General features: G+C 45.5%; 1 protein-coding gene across 4 annotated transcripts; it reads right to left on the minus strand.

Moving 5' to 3' along the window:
- Positions 1 to 3937: 3937 nt before the first annotated feature.
- On the minus strand, positions 3938 to 22045 carry plekhm1 (pleckstrin homology domain containing, family M (with RUN domain) member 1). Of its 4 annotated transcripts, none has more exons than XM_049014436.1 (12): positions 21951 to 22045; positions 20634 to 20721; positions 19612 to 19859; positions 18293 to 18946; positions 16883 to 17303; positions 15460 to 15637; positions 11752 to 12660; positions 10401 to 10546; positions 8581 to 8774; positions 8222 to 8285; positions 7224 to 7381; positions 3938 to 6644 (listed from the first exon to the last, which is right to left on the minus strand). In XM_049014436.1, the coding sequence occupies exons 2-12, from the start codon at positions 20685 to 20687 to the stop codon at positions 6536 to 6538; spliced, it is 3135 nt and encodes a 1044-aa protein (XP_048870393.1). In that variant the 5' UTR covers positions 20688 to 20721; positions 21951 to 22045; the 3' UTR covers positions 3938 to 6535. The 4 variants fall into 4 exon arrangements, with proteins under 4 accessions (XP_048870393.1, XP_048870395.1, XP_048870391.1 ...); XM_049014438.1 differs by lacking the exon at positions 21951 to 22045 and adding an exon at positions 21652 to 21940 and having other exon boundaries at positions 16883 to 17288; XM_049014434.1 differs by lacking the exon at positions 21951 to 22045 and adding an exon at positions 21652 to 21940.
- Between the last annotated feature and the right edge of the window lie 264 nt (positions 22046 to 22309).

Here is a 22309-nt window from a genome sequence, read left to right on the forward strand (position 1 = left end):
ATACTGCTGATGTGACTTGGTTTCAGACAACGCAGCACGTTAAGCCTCAAACCAGAAGGGACTTAAGTATTACAACATATTAAAAATATAGTGATACAGGAGTCGTGCAAATATATCTTGAAATGTTGATTGGTTTGCCAGGCGCTTAGTGGGATTCCTGTTACAAAATATTACCAGTTGCCATGGGTGAGGGATCTAAACTCTATTAATAACTCATACTCCAACATACTCATAGTCAGGCTCAGAGTCGCTCACCAGTCAGGAGTCGCGGACTGAGGACCTCGTTCCACTCACACACAGCAAGAGAGATGTGCAAAAAGACAGCTATTCCAAAATTTGAACTGATGCACAAAAAAATGTGGGGCCCAAGTCTGGCTGGAAGTTTGTCCCAAAGGGAGTCGTGTGAAAACATATCAGGCATGAGACGTCAGGAAGATAATGAGGAGTGTCATTGTGTCATGCTGCATTGGCAAGGTCAGCTTTGTAGTCACATTAAAATTTCCTCCTCTTAATTTCGTGAAAAAAGGAGTACATTTTGTACACGTATTTGTAAGCAGGAAGTTGGAATGTGTCAGACTGGGGCAGAGGTAGCCTCTTTCTGTAATGTTCTTTAAAAATGTGATACCGTGGCCCTGAGCTTGATATGCCGTTGTAAATCGGATGATTGGTTTTTCTGATTTCCCATAAAGAATGTAATTATACAGTTCACGCGGGACACAAGACACATTGAGGTGAACACAACAGGCCTGCCCATTCATAATTTGACAGTAAATTCTCATAGATGTGGCATTGTGGCTGCGAAGTGCTGTGAAGCGTGACTGTGACGTGCTGCCGTCGCTGCGAGCCCTTTTCCTCCAGAAAAACGATGGAGAAGAAGATGGAGGAGATTGTCTGTTTTGTGCTGATGTTGAGGAATTCTGCCTTCATGTCTTCTTCTTACCAGGTCACCAGTAATTTCATTTTAGCTTTAGAATTTAGTACCTTTTGGTTTTTAACCCAAGTTTTAGAGACACATATGAATATTATTTTAAACACACACACAGACCTGTGCTCATATCTTGTTGGGGACCGTCCATTAATTTCTATGAGCATTACCCTAATCCGAAAAATGACGACCTTAACCCCCACCCAGCCCTAACCTTAACCATAAGTAACCAAACAACACACGAGACTTCTGGCATTAGTAGTTTTTTGATTGAATTCACAGATTTCAATAAAATTGAGGTTATCCTTGCGGAGACTGAAAAATGTCTGCATGTCGTCAGAATAAAAGGTTGTCATTACATAGTGGACATACATACACACACACACACACACATACACACATACACAGCCATGGAAAAAATTAAGAAACCAGAAACAAAAATTAAGAAACTGCAGCCTGATTCTTCTCTGCTTCTCAGTAATGAGGGGCTTCTTCCTTGCTTTATGGAACTTCAGTCCTGCTTCTAGCAGCCTGATATGAACTCTCCTAGCAGTGCACTTCACACCTTCACTTAATGTTCCCCATTCTTTTTGAAGGTCACTTGATGTCATCCTACGATTCATGAGACACTGTCAGATAAGTTGACGGTCATCTCTGCCATTAGAATGTTGCTACCATCCTTTACCTGGCTGGTTTCTAGTCGTTCCCAGTGTCTCCTGCTTCATCTGGAAGCTGCCTGCTGCTCAGTGTAGCCTTCTGCCAGCAGAACTATGTTTATAACAGGATTTAAAATGCAGATTTGTTTAAAAACTAGTTATTAAATTGCCCGTAGGTGTGCATGTGTGAGTGACTGGTGTGTGAGTGTGCTCTGTGATGGGCTGGCCCCCTGTCCTGGGTTCTTCCCCAGCCCGTGCTCATAGCTTCTGGGATAGGCTCTGGACCCCCCACAACCCAGAAGGATAAGTGGTTTGGAAAATGGATAGATGGATGGATTTGTTTAAAAATATAGAGCAGTCTGGCTGAGGTGCCCCTCCAGAGAGGTTTGGGAACTGAAGCGGTGTTCATCTAGCCGCCCAACAGGATGTCTGTATCTTCTTGGAGAATGGAAAAAATTCTTGTAAGTTTGTATTATTATACTCTTAATTTGCATAATTTATAATTGTTCTTTTTTTGTTCCTGAGCCAATATACATATACTACACAGATCAACAGCTTTAAACATTTTCTTTGACTGACTAAGACTTTTGCACAGTACTGTACAACCTCAGAAAAATATTAAGGGACTGCTCAAAATTTTTAAACAAATCTGCATTTTAAAATCCTGGTTCAATCGTGGTTCTGCTGGCGACGCTGAGCGGCAGGTTGCTTCCAGGTTCAAAATTCGGAAGCCAGCAGCACACGAGAATAAAGTGAAGCTGAAGACACCGAGGACGACCAGAAACCATCCAGGTATATAACATATATATAATATATGTGTATGTATATATACATACACAGAGAGGGGGATATACTGTACTATTTAATGTACCATTTATATTATATATATATATATATATATATATATATATATATATATATCTGTGTGGCTGTGAAGAAGAAAGGCATTCTGTACTATTTATACTATATATACATTATAAATAGTACAGTATGCCATTGTTCTGAACTGCCACACAGACACACAGAGCCGACACTGGTCTTTACCGCCACACAAAGCACACAATTTTTTTTAGTGGAGGACCAGAAACAAGTCACCTCTGCACAAACCGAAGGACTTTACATTTTCTTGCACACCACGAGTGCAAACCTTTCCATCCGTGCTACAGGAAATATGCACCTTTGTACACAGTGCACTTCTCCCCCCCGTGCTAATTGATGCCAGAGTTGAGCATATACATAGTATACTGCTGGAAGAAGTGCATCATGAATCAGCTGACTGGTTTTCTGACCTTTCTGTGAGGTCTCATCCCCTTAATGTAGGTTGCCAGTTTTGGCAGCTGCAGCCCAAGAAATGCTCCTCCGTCTGTGATCGAAGGCTAGGTGAGAGTCTCACAGTTACCGCCAGGGTTTGAAGCAGATGCAGGTGCTTCTTTCACTCTCTCACTCTGGAGGAGGAGGAACAGGAGGAAACACACCATTTCCTCCAGCTGCAACTCACTTCCGGCATGTTCCCTCACTCCTCAGCTTGCCAGCCGTCACATTTCTTGCTGGACGGAGTCTGGGTTACGCTGCTCGCAGTCAACCGAATGTACACTGGGCAGCCCGACAGGTGGTTGCTAGAACCGGCTTTCAAAGGGATTTATCATTCTGTTAAATTATCAATAGATAATACTAACACATGAGGAACAGCCTAAAAAAACATTTTAAAATAACATATTTTTTATCTACTTTGTATACCTGCTTGTCCTTTGATTTCCGGGGTAAGAAGCATATCCAATTCACCTTAGCGTGTGTTTGGACTGTGGGTAGGAAACTAGAGAACCAGGAGGAAACCCCATGATGACAAGGGGGGAACATGCAAATTTCACACCCGTAAGAACCAGGCCAGTGCTCGAGGTGTGAGGCAACAGTGCTAACCAGCGTGTCGCTGTGTCACCCTAAGCACCACATGTCATTATGTCAAATGTCCAAAAAAAACTTGTAAAAAGAGTGTTTTTGAAACACTTTTGCCACGACCCCGTTCAGAGCAAGAGGATGAATGATGGACAGATGGTAGGTGGAACATAAGCTGCAGGCAAATGGCGTCATGTTCCATCATAGTCATAACACAGGCCAGAGGAGGCGCGATGAAAGGGGAGTCTGATGGTTCGAGTCGCAGGAAGAATTAGCCAAACTTCCGTATTTCCAGGGACCGCAGCTTTCCGTTCCTCATTTGCTGCACTTCTGACTGAAACAGATCCATTAGAACTGAGATCGGATGGGTGGACAGAACCTGCCCAGAAGCACAAAGGTCAGAGACCGCGTTCTGTTGTGTATGTGGTGTGGAAGTGAATGAAGAGCGGAATCACAAAAGTAATACGTTTCAAGATTTTAATAGCAATATAAAACTCTTTACAAAATTAATTTCCCAAAGCAGTCAAATTGCACACTTGCAACAGTGCAGTCAGACTCCTTTCACAGCCCCGCCCACAATCAGACTTTTTTGTTCTTGCAGACGGCGCCCAGTTTCCGTTCGGTCTAAAGCACATACAGTGCAACCAACCACAGCAAAACCTCCTCTGCCATCCAGCCCAAAGCGGAACAGGCTGGAGCTCGACAATCATTCTCTGCTCACACAAGGCTGCAAGAAGTGCTATGCAGCGGAGTGCTGCCCCCTACTGGGCTTTGAGAAGAAAGAATTTTGAGGTTGATAAAAAAAGAAAAATAACGTGATTATGCTGTAGAAACAGTAAAATAAAATAAGGACAAATAAAAAGATAATGAAATCCTTACCCTGTGCAAACTCCTACATATACTCATATTTAAAATGGAATTAACCACTTTACTAAAAGAGTTAAAATATATATTAAAAAATGTAAATCAGTGCTCATACAAACCTTTGCTACACTGTTACCTCCAACAGGCAATAGGAGTTTATACACAGGCTTACTTCCTTCCATAACCTACAGCAAGCCAGGTCTGCCCTTTGAACATATCTCAGTCCAGGAATAAGACAACGTGCACACTTCATTTATGTATCTGTCCTTTCTGGCTCGCTGAGAATCTTTGGTGTTTATCATGGGAAGGGCAGGAGTCCCTTGGCAGCTAGGCCTTCTGCAGGGATACGGGTCTGCAAGTCACAGAGTCAGGCATGCTGGTATCACCAGAAACATTAAAAGCTTCAACTCTGATTCCTCATCAAGATTCCTCATCTCAACCCGGTCATCGAGGACCCAGACAGTCCACGTTTTTGCTGGGACAGTCCATGTTTTTGCTTGATAGAGATCTGGGCAGGGAGCAAAAACTCTGGACTGTGTGGCAGGAAGCTCAGAGGGAGCAAAAACACGGACAGACAGAGGGCCGGATTGGGAAACACTGGTCTAGAACAATGCCTGCTAACCATATTCACTCAAAAGCCTTTTAACCCACTGCAAAGGTGCTTTCATCTACTGTATTCTCTAACAGAGCACTTCACCAAGCTAAATAAGGTTTTGCAGACCCCTTTAAGAACACATTCTGCAGCTTTCTGGACAGGAAGTTCATTTTTCATAACTGTGAAAACAGAGTTCCATTTGCCCATTTAGTCTTGCCTCCAAAAATTATTTTGACACAGAACTTACTTCACCTGTAATCCTAAATGCACTTCAAGTCAAAAGAAACACATCTGACAATGGGTGCATGCTTTCACAATGAATGAAACTGAAGTTCAAACTGCATTTTAAGTAAGAAGATGACAGAGAACAGTACTGAACCAAAATTAAATCCTTCTCCGCTTAGAAGATGGATGAAGCCCTTTCAAAATAATACACCTTACCTAAGTGGAATAAAAATAATTATTCAAAGGTTTCATACTGGTTTATATACAAGTAAGCAACAAAATCACTTAAGACAAATGCAAAATAAAAATACAAATGTGGTTTTCTTCTGAGCAATGTGAACATTCACCACAAAGTGTGCACACATACACACCTGCACAAAGTGTCAAATATCCTGTTTTTACCCTTTTTTGGCACAATGTAAATTTAAGTAAAACTGCATGCTGAACAGCACCACAATCAATGTACTTCATGTTAGAATAAAGTGACAAATGTAAAACAATCAAGGTTCAAAGGCACAGTCTTTAACTCTCGACATTATGCATGGGTTTGGATAGATTAAGTGCTGGCCCTCTTAAAGGTGTTTAATCCCAACGAAACCTTGGTGAGCATCTATGAGAAACAGGTGAGAAAAATTGTATATAAAAAAAACCGCAATAAATAAAAATAATACGAGAAATTGAGATTAGCACTTTGCTAAAAATAAAACGTCTAACACCACCCTTCTGTAAACTAGAAAACCTTCAATGACATTTACGCCACCTTTTAACAGATGGAGGAGACTTTCCGGGGCAGCATGAGTGATTCTGCCTCACCGACAAGTTGTGAAGTATGAATGGAGTACAAAAGGAGACGCAGAGACAAAACACGCCGAGGAAGACGGCGCTGCACAGGATGCTTTGCTACCCTAAGACATTCTTCAAATGTCCAAGACAGAAGTTGCATAATATTTGCAAGTCATAAGAAAGATCCCTGGCTTTTGCTTTCATATGGATAAAGCAGATGAAAAACCATCTAAGCTGTAAATGCTGTCCATTTTCCATGCGCTAAAGTGTCAGTGACTCGAAGGCCAGACCCATCACATGATGACGTTGTAGTGTGAGGATGAGTTCCCTTCTGAGAGTCTCCTAAACTCCCAAAAGCCCCTTTTAGCATCTAACCACTCAAGAGGGAAGCTGCAGTTACAGCATGGAACTCTCCCGTAGGAGAGAGGGATGCCTGATTTTCCCTCCTGTCCCTCCCTCCATGCAGACGGCAGCTTGGAGCTTCTGGAGAACAGGCTCGGCTGACCACGTTCACCCCGGGGCGCATAACCTAAATGTGCACTATGGCACTTCCGGAGGCTGGCTGAGGGGGGCGCCGTGTGGCCAGGGGGCCTGTCAGTCCTCCATCTCACGTTCCAGGTACTTCTGCAAGCGCAGGCATCGGGGGCAGGAAGGTGACTGGGTCTTGCATGCTGTGTGGGACACAGTCTTACACACTTTGCACCTGGGAGGGTTAGGGGACAGGAGTAAGGATGATTTCAGGCCAGAACAGAATGACGACTAAGATGGCTTATATTACTGTAGAAGACTACAATTCCTTTCATCACTGCTTTTCACGGAATCCCCGTGTTAAATAAAAATTATAAAATTACAGTCAGCTAGCTTTATTCCACATGGCCTTCGCTCTACACACTCGAATCCTTGACTATACCAGCACCTTTGCACTGTCAGAAAAAAAGAGTACCAATTTGTACCTTTGTTTGTACCGGGACTGTACCCTCAAGGGTCCGCCAACTGTACCCTTAGCTGTAGCTAAATGTAACTTTTAAGTTATAGAAATGGACTCTGAGGAACATCTCCAATGTACAAGCATCATTATGTACCCTCAAGGGTATATTCGTCATAGTCCATTTCGGTATCTTAAAAGGTACATTTACTCTTGAGGGCACCGACCCAGTGATCCAAAAGTATAAGCTGGTACCTTTCTTCTGACAGTGTGCAGGAGCCAGAGCGCCAGTGTTCCCAATGTTCCCATATCTCTAAAGGTCCATGGACAGCAGAGACCCAACCGGTTGGGGCGTACCTGGTGGTCGTCTCGAACTCAAACGGGAAAATGATACCGCCGGCATTGCAGATCTGGCAGATGAAGCCCTTCTGTGTGCAGAGGTCACACTGGTAGATGTGGCTGGAGGCAAACTGAACGAGGTTCTGCAGGAAGGCCTCGTATTGCCCGTCTGCAATCTACATGTGCCCACAAAGTGGATGCGGGCAAGAAGCAAATGGAGCAGCGCCATAGAAACACAGATTAAAGGGCATCACACAAGCCATAAGAGTGAAAATGTCAGCTACAAATTCAACACTATGCTACATATAGAGCATATAAAAGACAACATGGAAATATATTTAACTGCTAGTCCTCATGCCAGCCAGCATTCAGTGTCTCATCTCCACTGAAAGCAGAGCGGTGTCATAGTTTTCAGTAATTACCACCCTGAATGTCATCCTTAATGTTTAACATAAATACAAAACAGGTTAGCAATGCTCTGTTAAACATTAAATTAGACTATCAAACATGATTTTATACAGCATGTAGTTAGAGTATGGAATAGTCTTCCTGTAAGTGTGGTGCAAGATAAGACCTTGGAGTGCTTTAAAATCAGAGCTAGATAAGATTTTAACAACTCTGAGCTATTAGTTGAGTTCTCCCTGAGTGAGCTTGAAGAGCCGAATGGCCGCTTTTCGTTTGTTTGTAAACTTCCAATGTTTTATGTTATCAATGATTAAAAAAAACATGCAGCTAAGTGAACAAGCATCTCTAAACTGCAAATGGTGCCGCATTCCCTGCAATGATTAAGCATTCAGAAAATGCATGGATAGCGTGTGGATAGAGCATTATTTTTCAGTTTGAGGAACCTGAAACTCCAGGCACCCAGGTGACGCCAAAACCCGGCAACTTCAAGGCACATTATTAGGTGGCATCTTGGCAACATTTTTGGGGGCATTTCAGTGGCATTTAAGACCCAGCCTGGACACAGTCAATGGACCCAGGCTTCATGTCTGTAGAGCTTACATACCACTTACCTGCCGTAGGTCGGTCACACTGTACAGCTGTGAGGTCTCAAGGAGGTAGTTCCTCTCCTCTAGTCTACAGATTAAAAAAAAAAAAACCACAATTCTTACATGAAGATGAATTAATAGTACACACCATTGTAGAGTAACAGTACATGCAAACATGAACCTTCTGAGGTTCCTGCACTGCTGGATTGTACACACTTGTTCAAAATCGCAAAGCCCAGAAACAGCATAATGGTATCATCACACTCTTCCAATACGTCGGCCAGTATGTAGCCTGCAACTTCAGAGCTTTCAGCAAGAGGTGCACAGGCATCCCAGTTTACCCAGCCAGTTTGATTTGTACAACAAGGGGGGGGGGGGCTCACTTTGGGTGGATCCGCTTGATGACGTCGCTGCGGCAGGTGAGCAGGTAGTCCCCCAGCAGTCGCAGCCGCTGCCGGAGGCTGTGCGCTCGTGCCATGGGCTCCGCGTGCACGTATAGGCCAGGGTTCAGCACACCTAGGTCCAGCAGGGGCTCCAGGGACACTGTGGCCAGCAGCCTCAGGGCTGGGCATGAGACCTGCCAGCAGAGACCCCCGCAGAAGGTCGGTGACCGCGGCAGACAGTGGGGGTCTGCCTGACTTACTGAAGCATCCCCACCCAGTCAGCCAAAGTTTATGGTTAGTCTGCAGTAGCACTGTTCTTCTTACTGATGTTCTTGTTAACTTGTATAAAAAATAAATCAATGTAAAATATCCGCTTTTAAAGCAAAACGCAGTTCTGGCACCATAAGAATAACTCTTTTATTCTCTCTTTTTCCTTTTTTTTTGTTGTAAATGGGAGAGTGTACACTTTGGGAGTGTTCTGTATACAGTTAAAGCTCAGATCAGGTTTCCTGCTGAGGCACTGAAATAGAAGACGCATTGTTACAGTGTAAAAACTACCATGACAAGCACATGTAATGCTGAAACAACACAGACAAAATAACAATGGGTGCAGAACAGAGGGGCGAAAATGAAAATGACACACCTGCAAAGATGAGCCTTAACAAAAGAAAAATAAACAGAAAATGAAAGCAGAAGATAGAAACAAAAAAAGGAAGGGGAATGACCTCGACTGCCTGCTACAGTGTTACAACATGCACATCACAAATAAGGCAGATGATGACTAAAAAAGACATGAGACACAAGACAAACAGGTGGATTCTTCATCAAACTGGGCCAGAATTTTCCCCTGAAGCAGAAATAACAAACAATCGTATTTTGGGCAATAATGAGTAGACCCAGTACACTGAAAATGACCATGGTGCTTGGAAAATGATGGCAAGAGGAAGAGGATGACCAGCAAGAAGGCAGAAGGACTTAATCATTATGACAATGGACATGTCACCTGGGAAGATTAAAGACACAGACAGAAGACGGAACATGCAACATTTTTATGGTCTCCAGGAGTCAAAATGCATTTGACGGCATCTAATAATAAAAAAAAAGCTAAATAAGCTGATTAAGAGTCTTGGTGTATCTAAGCAGCTTGTATTCTACACTCTAACTTTAAGTGTAATGTATCAAGAAACATTTATGCTACAGAAACATTACATATAAGTGTGGAAATCCTGACTCACGCCATTAAAGTTACTATGCAGACCTATTTATCCACTGTGGCTCACACTGTACCACCATCACCCATGGCTCAGTGAGCAGTCGCTCTTAAAGGTCCCACTGGGGAAACGACTTAACAACCTAAAGGCTCTTTGCCCGGTGCACTGGTAAGTCTTTCCAGTGGAGATATGACACACAATCACACAAATACAAGGGAGTCTAGTGGTGGAAGGAAGCTGGCATATAAATATCACCATCAGAGCACTTTATTCCACTAATGGTTCAGCCGTTTGATGATGACGGCTGACTCAAACACGCCGGTAGGGTTACACTTGGATGCACCGGAGAACCACCGCCTTGGGCTATATGCGTTTCCAAATATCTTGGAAATTGCAAATAATGGAGAAAATGTGAACAAGAAAATTTGACTGGACAGGACATGGCTAAATATGGATAAAAGTACACATACGTGATCACATCTGCCTGCAATGGTCACTGACACAGAAAAGCAGCGGCAGCCAGCCAACCCTGGCAAGAGGAATCCTGGGAGGGTTAGGGGCATGGTGCTCGCAGAGATCCCACAGGGGTACACGGAGAGAGGGCCTCACCTCTCGCACCGCGAGGTCCCAGTTGTGCACCATGCGGGAAGGGATGACGGCAGCATCACCGTGGTGGCAGGACTCGCAGTAGTACTGGCCCGAGAATTCACACAGCCTGGCCTTCCCAAGCGAGAAGCCTATTTGTCGGGAGCAACCTGCGCAGGCAAACGCAGCTGGGTTTGGCATTCTGGGAATTTCCAACAGCTAATTCTTGAGCGGGCGATGTTAGGGAGTGCTGGTTTGAAGACACACTGACTCTTCAAAATTACCAAATTCATCAGCTTACTGCTGAAGAAATGGCTTAGAACACCAGGGTCCCCCTGTTCTCAGCACTGGTACTTGTAATCAAAATGTCCCCCATACTATGTTAAGATTATGCAGAGGCAGTAATACAAGTTTCAAAACACAAGTGAACTGCTCCCCAGTCATTCAAAGGAGGCTAAAATATTTAATGTGTGCAGGAAGGTACTGGGAACAGACGGTCTGCAGTCGGCAGCGTAGTTTACAGTGCAGTGCTTGGCTGGAGCAACATCATCATGACATAGGATGCATTAGTCCCAGCTGCCATCTGATCAAATAATATCTCCTCCCAATGGGTCCTCATTTCCTGCCAACTCTTCATTGTTAGTGTCACGTGATCGGTTTGCAGGCCAAGTTAAACCAGGCACATAACAATCTGCAATCCTATCCATTCATATTTAGTTATTGTCTTTAAAGTCAAACACTTCGATGTACCCTACGTACTGCTGTGGCAACCAAAATGTTCTACTTATACTTAATAAAGTATGTCTATTCAGTGTCTAAATATACTACATTGAAATCAAAGTACCATGCATACAGAGACTTGTTTTGGAAGCAAAACGCAACATGTAAATAATAAAACTCATTTGGCACAAGTAGACCTAACTGTCTTGTTGAGGTTTAAATAGGGTCAGCTGTGAGTTTTGTTGCTAGGAGATTTTTGAACCCAACCAGTGCAGAAAGTCATTTTGTGTCACGTCTTTTCATTGCCTCTAAATAAATGTATCTGTTTTATTTTGTTTGTAAGAACTTCGATGCAAAAATTCTTACCTTCCCTGCAAATAAAAGATGAAAACAGAGAATATAGAGCCAAAGTGGGTCTTTGCCATGTTCTTAGGACAGAATTACTCATTTGACCTGCAAATCGAATGCTTTATGAACTGCTGCGTTAGTTCAACTGATATCTGAACCGCACAACCAGGCCAATCAGAATCGCTGTTTTTCCTTGTCTTTGTACCATTGTTTGTTTGGTCTCTATAGGTGAGGTGACCAACGTAGCTATAAAAAATTAACTTGTGGCCATTGCATTTTTGAAATACAGCAAACCACTGGAACTCACCTGCACACCTGAAGTTCTGAACGTCCAGCCCTTTCTCGGTGGGTACGCTGTAGAGGTGGGCCAGCAGCCCCCCGTCCTCCCTGAGGCTGTGCTCCACCAGCCTGTGCACATTTCCGCTCCCCGTAGGGGTGCTGGCGGCAGTGCTGCCGTCACAGGTTTCCAGGTAGGAGTTCAGGGCCACCCGGATGAGCTCCCTCCAGGAATGCGCTTCTTCCTCGGTCTCGGCCCGCAGCTTGAGAGTGTTCCGGGCCGTGAGCAGCCGAAAGTAGGCAGGGCTGCCGAGTGAAGTGTCCGGCACCACATCCCGAATGGACTCGATGGCATGGGTGAAGCGCAGGGCCTTGTGGCCCTCCTGCACCTGGAAGACCTTCAGCGCCTCCAAGGAGAGCGAGAAGATGAAAGGCATCCAGGACCGGTCATCCTGGGACAGGTACAACACTGCCTCCTTGATAGCTTCCGGCTCCAGCTCCGTCGGCCGCATCCAGTCAAGCTCGGGTTCTTCGGGGGAGGCGTCACTGAGGACGGGTGGCGAGGAGACAGGGGCTTCGATGTCCTGTGGCGAGATGGCCTCTGGCGACTGACGCTGCTCATCACAGCGGGGAGGCCGGCATTTGGCCACGGCCTCTACGATGCGGTCCACCCAGTCCTCGGCCTCGTCGTGAGAGGGCGCCCGCAGGAGCAGCCGCTTGCCGGGGAAGGCCAGCTCGAAGCGCCCATCTGCAGTGGCCACGCACACATCCTCGCAGCGAAGCAGGGAACAGTTGTCATAGCAGGCGCGCTCCTCGGCATCCAGGTAGAAGCGCAGCTCAAAGGGCGACAACTCGCAGTAATAAGTCCGCCAGAGGCCCACGGCGCCGCGCCTCTCCAGGTGGCCCAGCTTCAGCAGCCCACGGAAGGGATTCGACAGGCCTGCAGGGGGCGGGGCGGAGGATGGGGGGATAACCGGAATACACCTCAGCCTTCATGAGGAGAAGTCTGACTGCTACAGCACTGTGCCATCAACCGACCGAAGTCCAATAAGGACAGAAAACAGCGAGAAGTGAGATGAAAACTCTCCACCCTCGAATGCTCGTGTAGAGCTGCATGCTTCATCCAAAGACTCTCTTTCGCCCACAAAAATAAGTGGACAACTAGATTGCCTACTAAGAGCTGTCCAACCTTCAAAACCCCACAGCAGAAAAACAAAACTGTCACTGTAAGTAAATCACAGATGTACCAAACCCACAGATACCTCTACATAGCATGTGTCGCTTTTGGTTTCCTGTGGAAAGACTACGAAATGCGGTCAGATATGTTTTTAAGTTTGTTAACCAATAAAAAGCATCCGATAGGGAAATCGCTTCCTGGCAGTACAATTGCAATTCCTTTATTTAGCAGATGCTTTTACCCAATGCAATGTACAATGTGAAACAATGAAACAAAAACTCATTAGGGTGTTTGGGGGGTAAAGGGCACGAGCAGGGGCCCAACACTGAAATTTCTGTGTTGACCCTAGGATTCTTAGACATGCTGCGCTACACACCACCCCCCAATTACACACAGTTTGTTGCCAAGATACCTCTTACCCAATGAAAACGATATATGCTCCTACCCATTTACAAGGCTAGATGCTTCCAATGGACACACTTTATTACTTCCCACAAACATACAAAGGCATGGACACTCCTAAGCCATCAGGTTACAGTCTGTCTTCGACTGTCATATGAATATCTATGTATAGGTATGTATAGGTGTGTATGCATGTATGTATGTGTGAATCCATCCATCCATCCAGTACAGAGTCACAAGCGTCAGGAAGGAGACAACCTAAACAGGATGTATATATATATCAGAAGGAGAACTTTTGGAAAATGTGTTTGAATAGACTGTATGCTGCTCCTACTTGATCTATAACTCATGCTAATCTTAACAGGGCAAAGAGAAAAAAATGTCAGACTGTATGAAAAGGAGTAATTTGCTTTAACGGTCATAGACCTGCACAAGGAAATCTTCCATTTCCACGAGGATGAACCATGAGACAAGCGTGTGGCCTCATGACCTCAAACAAAAACCCACATCTGTACGAACCGTGGCTTTAAGGCTACGGACACAGCTCTGTGCTGATACCAACATATTGCACACATGAGGAAGAACTCCCCATGAAAGAACAACAAAAGTTTGGGGAGGGCAGAAAAAAAGAGGATGAGATAAGAGGAAGACCGGAAACAAAGGCACACTGAGAAAAGAGGCCTGTAGGAACGAAAAAATAATCATTTCAGTTATCAAAAGACACATGAATGCTCTGCTTTTGACATCAGTGGAAGGCCTGATGCGGAGCAGCAGGTTGCAAATGAAAGTACTTTAAGGAGTTGTTTCAAATGTACGAGAGAATGCTAACCATGGCAGGAAAAGTATTAGAAAAACAGGTGCCAGACAACACAGAATGAGAAGAATGAGGAAAGAAAACCCTTCTGGTAAAGGATGACAAAAGCTATGCAGAATTCATTTCATTCACCCGTCCATTAACCCTCCTACCACTTATCTAGTACTGGATCAAAGCGAACCTGGAAATCAGAAGGGTGAGGAGCACAAAGGCCCAAGGCAGAGGGCAGCCTGGAAGGGCGCACACACACATACAATGGCATGCGGCAGCCTGCTGTGCTCTACTGTTATTCCTCCAGGTTCAAATTCCACCAGAGACACAAAGCCAAGACCGATGGGGTGAGAGAGCAAGTCTACGTCTATAAATTCAAGGGGGGGGGATAAAACGGAGTATTAGAAAGGAACAGAAAGACACAGGGAGAACACAGAGACTCCAAATACACAAGGTAGGGATGGGAGCAGGGGTGGGATTCAAACCCCAAGCCTGGGGATATTTATGAAGCTGCACCCACTAAGACTCCCTTTACAGTCTTTTAGTGATACACCATTCATATTCTTTCATTTCTCTCAAAAGGGGCAAAATAACAGGCAAGTAACGAAAGGTGATAAACACCACGGCTGAACGGTGAAAGGCAGAAGAATGGTGGACTGATATTCAGGGTCCTGCACAAACACACTGTAATCACATGCTGTAAAGAGGAAGCTCAAAAAGTACCGCAGAGGGGTGTGGTGTCGGCATCACCAAGCGAGCTCCGGGGTGGGGTGATTGTTGGCTTCACCACCCCTTCTCCTCTCGATATTTAGTGAGAAGTGGATCAACCAATAATGAAGGCACTTGGAAAGGAAGTCATGGTATTACACAGTAATGTGTGTCAATCTGCGAGCGGCCGCGGCGCAAATTCGGCTGTGACTTTAGCATTAGCTGCCAGCTGCCCCCTGTCTGCTGTCTGCTGTAAACACACCAAACGCATCCCCGCGTGCTGAGAAAGACATCTGATGAGAGGCGAAAAACACGAAGACATTTAAACCCAGCTGCCTTTCTAGACCAAAGTTAACGGAATCCCACAGCCTTGTTGTTTGGCTTTGACTGTGTAATATTCCAACCTGCAGTAAAAATACTAAGCAAATAAACATCAGTCTATGTTCTCTCTCTTCCCTGGTCATGCATTTGTACTGTATTTCTGTCATGGATTGGAATTATGCAAAGCAGAAGCCAGCTGCTCACGCAGACCGTACGGCAGAAGGTGTGGTGGTGGCTGGCAAACCAGCTGACAGGTGAGGCTCCGCATCAGCGGCCGAGTAGGGATGGTGAAGGTGAGAGGAGACACAAAGCACGGGCGTCCTCACCGATCTGCCTGCGGTGCACCACGCTGGGGGGGGACTGAGCCGGCTCAGCCTCAACGGGCGTGGGGGGCATGAGCGTTCCGTTTGGTAGGTCCGTGTCGGTACACGGCGCCCCATCGCACTCTATCCCGTCCTGAGGGCGTGGCTTGTAGAAGTCATCTTCAGAGATCCAGGACCATTTCTGGGGAGCGACATGGCCGACATGTCAGCCTGGCACCGAATGTCACACCCGGGCAGCAATCGTAGCTCTTATAACAGCCTGATGCTGCGTCCCATTTAAACTCGCGACTCGGAAATTCTGAGTTCCTAATCGGAAATTTCAACTGGAACGCCCCTGTAAGTCTGAATTCCAACTTGTGAACTCAGTGGAATCTCCGCAGCCCCGAGCTCAGATTCCAAGATGGCTGTGCCTCTGTCAACAGAAGTAAAAGCTGCAGTTTTACACTGTCTATTAGCACTTATGTTTTATTTGTCTCATTAAATCAGTCATACACACAATCTGACCGCTATCTGTAGACGTGTTGCTACGGTTTTTATGCGCAAAATACTGCGTAACGTATTGTTATCAAGTAATATTGCTAAATTGCCCATAGGAATGCGTGTGTGAGTGACTGGTGTGTTATTAACAATTAAACAGGTTAGAACTGAGGCACACTTCAGAAAGGAGGGTTTCTTGCTTAGCTGGATCATTTGTCAGATTTAAGGTAGTCTGAGCTAAATGTAAGTGAACAAAGTCCATTTAAACTGGGGTAAATTGAATCTCATAAGTTATCTGGCTAAGCAAGAAATCTTGCTTTTTGAAACAGGTCCCTGCTATTGCTAAATGGCTTTCCAAATTGCTGTACTGGAACGCATCATTCCCAGTTCAGAGTTCCAATCGCCGAGGTAAATGGAACGCACCATTAGACCACCATGAGCTGGGATGACGCACGTGGAGAAGGCAAGGCATTACAAAGCAACAACTGAGTGTTAAGCCAGGCATGGCTGCACCTCCATGCTTCATAACCACGCTTACAATGACATTATGGTTGCCATGCTACAAAAACAGAGAACAGTAGGTGCAAGGATGGAGCAAAAACATTTCAATGGGCAGAACTGTTGCTATCCATTCATTTATTTGGCGATAAACATCTGTCTACCCGTCGTCTGACCAGTGGTTAGGGGGGTTGGAGGCAGAGAGAACATGGCAGTAGGCTGTCAGGAGGCATATATGCACACAACCAGACACACAACAGGCAAATCAGAGACATTAATTAGCCAAAATATAAATTTGTTCTTGGGATGCAGTAGGAAACCTGAAGAACATGCAAACTTCACACACGTGGACAGTGGATAACAGTTCTACCACTGAACAGTGAAAAAAACAATCAGGGAAAAGCTAGTCTAATAAATCAGGGAAGTGCAGTGGAGGTGGGGGGGTACTCACAGGCTGCCCAGTGGTTGGGGAGTGGAGCGAGGCCACCGATGCCTTCCTGCCGAGATCCTCCCTGGCACTGCTGGATCCCACAGGCTCCTGGCTGCATGCCGAGCCGTCTGGGGTGGGTTCTGGAGATACCTCACTAACGAGCGGGGAAGCTAATTCTTCAGTGTCTGGGGGGTCACTTGGCACGGCGGGGGCAGCAGCAGACATCTCCTCCCCAGGCGCTTCCTCATCCTGCGTGAGCACGGAGGGTTCGGGGGTAGACGGCGCCGCAATGGGCATCTCGACATCCGAACCACTGGACGTCGCCGCCTCCGACAAGTGGTCTGGGGCCAGGCTGGACAGACAGGAGTCCTCTTGCGTGGAGTCCTGACTGGAGCGTACGCCGTCCTCATATTCCAGCGGGGACATTCTGCAAATGGACAGACTGCATGCTACGTCAACCACATAATACACGACTACCACTAATACCAACAGCAAGGAAATCTAGGCGTGTACTATATCTGCGTATTGTCGTGTACTGTTCACTACATCATTTTCAGTCTGGTAAACACAATGAAGTGAATGAATACATTTATTGACATGGAGGAGAAGGTAAGGAGAATGCAATGATTACAGTGCGTTGCCACACCCACCACATGACAAACCACCTCAGGGATGAGAACCGGAGTGCAGCCATGTGGCGGGTGACACCTCAGCACTACACCAGTCCAAATGGGACAGTGTGAGTTTTTTCCTGTAGCCGGAGTGGCAGGCCATCTGTTATGTCCAGTGACACCCCATTGGAACATTTCGGTTTCCCAATAAATTTCATCAAAACCGTAAAAAGAATGCTGTTAGTAAGACCAAAACACTGTCAGCTCTGTTATACCAAACTCAGATATGTTGCTAGCAAAACAATCAGCGTGCTAACTCATTTGAGACGATATCGTGCGAGTGTATGCACGACCGGAGCTGAAACTGCCTCTGCTAGTTAGTCTCCCTGTAACATCGAAAGCACTTTTGGCAGGAAATTCAGAACAGGCTAAAAAAATTATTGTGGGCATTTATCACCACGGATATGCATCCAGACTCAATCTCAAACATTACATTAACACTGCCTTACACTTGATTTACAACTGTTCCTAGTCGTTTTTGTCTTTTAATAATAAATAATTTCAAGAATAATTCAAGATTCCTTCACATACCAAAAACTGATTCAATCCACGAACCCAAGACCGAGGTTTGTACCCAACCCTGAATTATTCCCCTAATGAGAAATACACACAATGACATACTAGTAACAGAAAAATGCCAGCGGTTGTTATAATGTTGTTCCTATATCTAGACTATGACCTGTAAATAATCAGGCAAATCAAAGTATGAGTGTAAGCTCAGACCCCCCCTCACGGCTGCCTTTCAGCCAGCTGGACTCACGGTTGCTGGTCCTTCCCGTGCTCCTCTCCAGGAGCCGCCCTCTCCAGGTCTGTGGGCCATGCTTCCTTGCTTGGGCTCTTGTGGCCATTGCCCTGCAGCAGGCTGTCAGAGCTCAGGCTGGAAGAGAGCTGTGAGGACCCCATGGTGTCCAGACTGAGGCTAGAGGACGTCAGCTGGCCTCTGCTTCCCACGCCCCTCCTGTGCCCCAAGCCCTGCTGCACCTCCACTGCGTCCGAGCCTCCGGAGGACTGCGATGCCGTGTCCCAGGACTCCTTGCGCACCTGTGCCTGCAGGGGGGCCACCCCAGTGGATGGGGGTGTCTGCGGAGTGTCCTGGGGTTCACTGATGGCGGGGCAGAGGCCAGCCAGTGCCAGTGGTGTGATGGTCCACTCATTGAGCACTGCGCTCTTATACGACAGCTGGAAGGAAAGCGAGGTCAGGCCCTGCAGGTAACTGAGCAGCACCTCCCGTTCCTCAGGATCCAACAACAGGGCACTGGGTTGGTAGTAGCTGGCCAGCTTGGAGTCCTCCCGTAGCAGAGAGGCCAGGTAGCACTCCAGCAGGCCGTCATTAAGCGCCAGACGCACCCAGGCTCGGCAGCGGCCGACATCGCTGTTGATGAAGCTCAGCTGTTCCAGCTCCAGGATCACATCCCTTGGGGAAAAGAAGCAACGTGGGTCTTAGACAGTAAAACAGCACACAAGCTCTATGAAGTAAGGGCCAAAACAAGATACACGGGTCACTGGGAGAAAAAAATCACATTTAAAGAGAGAGTGACCACGGCATATGCAAATGTGAACTATACTGAATGAAAAGCCTGCCACATCAAAGACTTAAAAAATAACACACAGCTCAACCCTGGCTTCACCTATTTTCAGTGCTCCTTACTCTAGAACATCTGAATGCTGTTTATAAATGGTCAACAACTCATCCAAATAACTGAGATGGTAGTCAGGAAAGACGTTTCTGAACATAGATGAGGGATGGATTAGTTGCAACAAATGTATTTTAAATCTGATTTATAGTCTGTAACTTAATATTACATATGTATTTATATATAACCATCATAATTAAATAATAAGTTGCACTCAATTTTAAGACCATAATGCTAAAGCAATTCCTTAGTATTATGGTTGTATAGATGTTAATTAAACAATCAGATTTTCACCATGCATGCACGACGATAAAACCAACTAAAACTTGTATGACTTACAGCACCTATCTACAATTCTGCCTCTGGAAATACAAATCCATGGCAAACGGAAGATGATGGAAAGAAAATTAGTGAAACATCTGCCTTTTTAAATGTTTGAGCTCACCGATGAGTGACAGTCTTTAGCAGGGTCCAAAATACTGGCTGGGGGAGGGGCCCCCGTGTGCTGGGCATGCGGCTCCGCCCACTGGCCTCTGCTCGGATGTACTTGCTCTTAATGCCATGGACAAACACTGCCTCCAGGGCACAGCACAACAAATTGGCATCGGCATCCTCGCTGGTCACCACGGTGTCTGTCGTAACGCAGCGTTTTTGCAGGGCTTTGAGTGACAGTGCTACCTTGCTCGTTATCCACTAGGGAAGCAGAAAACAGGATTAAAGGTTTAAATCAGCTGATAAAGTGTGGTGGAGAGTTATAGCTACAGGACTCGTGACATTCTGGTGGCTTGGGGCAGCCTGATCACCACTTCCTGAAACATACTGTAAATAGTCAAGTGACAGAGTATTTACTTCCACAACCTTTCCCCCACCTTCTCTGCTTTTGTCTTTCCCATCCTGATTTTCTACAACACACATAGTTTTTCCCTAGTGCTTGTTGCCTGTTGCAGACTAACACTGAAGTGTCACTAAAGATAACTGCTGACCTACATATTGTAGTGATGTACTTACAATGCCCTGAATCTCTGCACATTTGTTACCAGTAAACAAAACTTTATAAATTTCAAATGTCAACTAACTTATGCACCTAGTTTTTATTCCAGTTTCCCCTCAAACAACTAGGTGCATAATAGGTGCTATAATAGTAACTATGGACACCTGACTAAAGACAGACAATTTTGGAACTATAGTCTGCTTTATGAACTATTCATTATAACAGTTCTCCTTTTAAAAGTTGCCCATCACAGAAAAGTATATTGTTATTTATGTGGGCAATCCTAATAGGAAACAATGTACGAGGTCAAAGATAAAACTTGTCACAGTACTCTATCAGTTCTAGTTCATTATGTTCCACTGTTTGCCTCATTTGTCCATGAAGATCAGAAATCTTCCTGTTTTCAGTACCAGCTAAAAGTATGTCCCTTCTGTGTTTGGACGGAGCTGCTTAAGAGACAGGTGTGCATCCTGTACCTGTTTCACTTCTTTCGATTCAGGCCAGTTCTCTGGTGAGTGAGTCGAAAGCATTGCACTATTGCAGGTGGTTCACTCAAGCATGTCACTGAAACAAAAACACAACTCATCCTCAGCTGACAATGTGAAGCACGGGAAAAAAGACACAGACACGTAAGAATTCAGTAGTGCAGAAATAACACACTAAGCTCCACTCCCAAGAGTCCCAAAATGCCAACTAGAACATTCTGTGACACTCGAACAGTTAAGTGACTAATACTGAATGCTCCCACCAATTCAAACCCGAGTTCAACGAATTATGGAATGACAAAAAAAATCTGGAATAACAGATAGTCCCATAGGAAATATCCGAGAACCACCGGCAAGTTACCAGATTAAACACAGTATTAATATTAACATAAATGACAAACAAATGCGGTACTGTCGGCGATAATCAAACATAACGTACAACATAAATTTAATGGCATACCTCTTATTCGGCCACGAGACGGTAGACCGCTGCATTGACCACATAATGATAAATCCACGTCTCACAATCTTAACGATCAGCACTGAACATTGCCTGATCAATAGTCTACACTTCAAACAACAATTTGTTGCCTTTTTCCCAACCTGTTTCTATTACGTGTCTAAGCGCGTAAATTAACTCGTGAACTCGAGTCATCCAAACCTATTTGCCATCCGGTTAGTCACATTAATGTAGTTAGGTAGAAGCTACCAATATCACCCGATAATACAAAATACCGGGCGCATACTGATCATGCAGTCACGTGCACATGTGTAGCCAAGCACAAAGACAGGACACGTGATTTACGTGAAACCCCTCAAGTAAGTGGTCGTTTTTCCTCACAGGTAACACGGACGCATGGTCACCGTATCGAGCGAAGCGAATAGTGGTGGCTCCAAGCATGTAACATATAACTAAATAAAACGAAACCAACGGCGCCGCACTGGGCTCGGTGCGCGGAGCCGACTGTCAGTGTGTCTTCTCCAGCAAAACCGGAAGCTGTCTCCTTACCGTACAAACGCTCTTTGTTTCTGCAAATTTCAGCTTTCAGAACTCCCCGGCACAGCAGCTCCCTTACTCATTTCCCCATTTCTTGTTGCTGTGGTACAGTATTTCGCGCTGCACTTCTTCGTATTTCACTTATTTAACGTGCGATTTTAAGCCGCTGAGAATCAGCATGGGTTGTATAAAATAAACGTTACTGCCAAAACACCAATGACAACCGCCTGAACTAGAGCATGGACCCGCACACTGGGATCTTGTTTACAGTTTCCTCATCAGCTGTTTCCGCCAAAGTGACGCTGTCTTACCGAGGACCCCGGACTTGACCGCACTGTGTTCTCGAGGACTCGTTTACGTCATCTTCCGTTGCCGAAGACCAGATCCAATGATAACGCTCGCCGAACGAAACCAATCCCATGATTCACTGCGCGGCAAGTTCGTTCTTGGAAGGCAAGTTATTGCAACCGGTCTTGCCAAGAGCGCAAGTGCGGTCTTTGCGTTCTTAGTATTGAGATTCACTCATTGTCGGGCATACGGCTTGTTAGCCGTTGGCTAATCTGACAGTGGGAGCATGAAGGATTGGTCACTGCATACCTCGGGATTTCTTTATCACAGACTGGGTCTCCAGCAGTTGGCTGTGTCTTAAACATGTGACATTGCTATGTCA

The sequence above is a fragment of the Brienomyrus brachyistius genome, chromosome 5 (assembly GCF_023856365.1).
Source record: "Brienomyrus brachyistius isolate T26 chromosome 5, BBRACH_0.4, whole genome shotgun sequence".
Taxonomy (NCBI): Eukaryota; Metazoa; Chordata; class Actinopteri; order Osteoglossiformes; family Mormyridae; genus Brienomyrus; species Brienomyrus brachyistius.

What these genes read in the sequence shown, in the direction of transcription:
- plekhm1 (XM_049014436.1), bottom strand. Translation starts at nt 20,687, where the DNA reads ATGCTTTCGACTCACTCACCAGAGAACTGGCCTGAATCGAAAGAAGTG. An exon ending in CCCCAACCACTGGGCAGCCT is followed by an intron (nt 15,638 to 16,882) that starts GTGAGTACCCCC and finishes GTCGCTCCCCAG; the next exon opens with AAATGGTCCTGGATCTCTGA. An exon ending in GTGTGACCGACCTACGGCAG is followed by an intron (nt 7,382 to 8,221) that starts GTAAGTGGTATG and finishes GGGCACATGTAG; the next exon opens with ATTGCAGACGGGCAATACGA.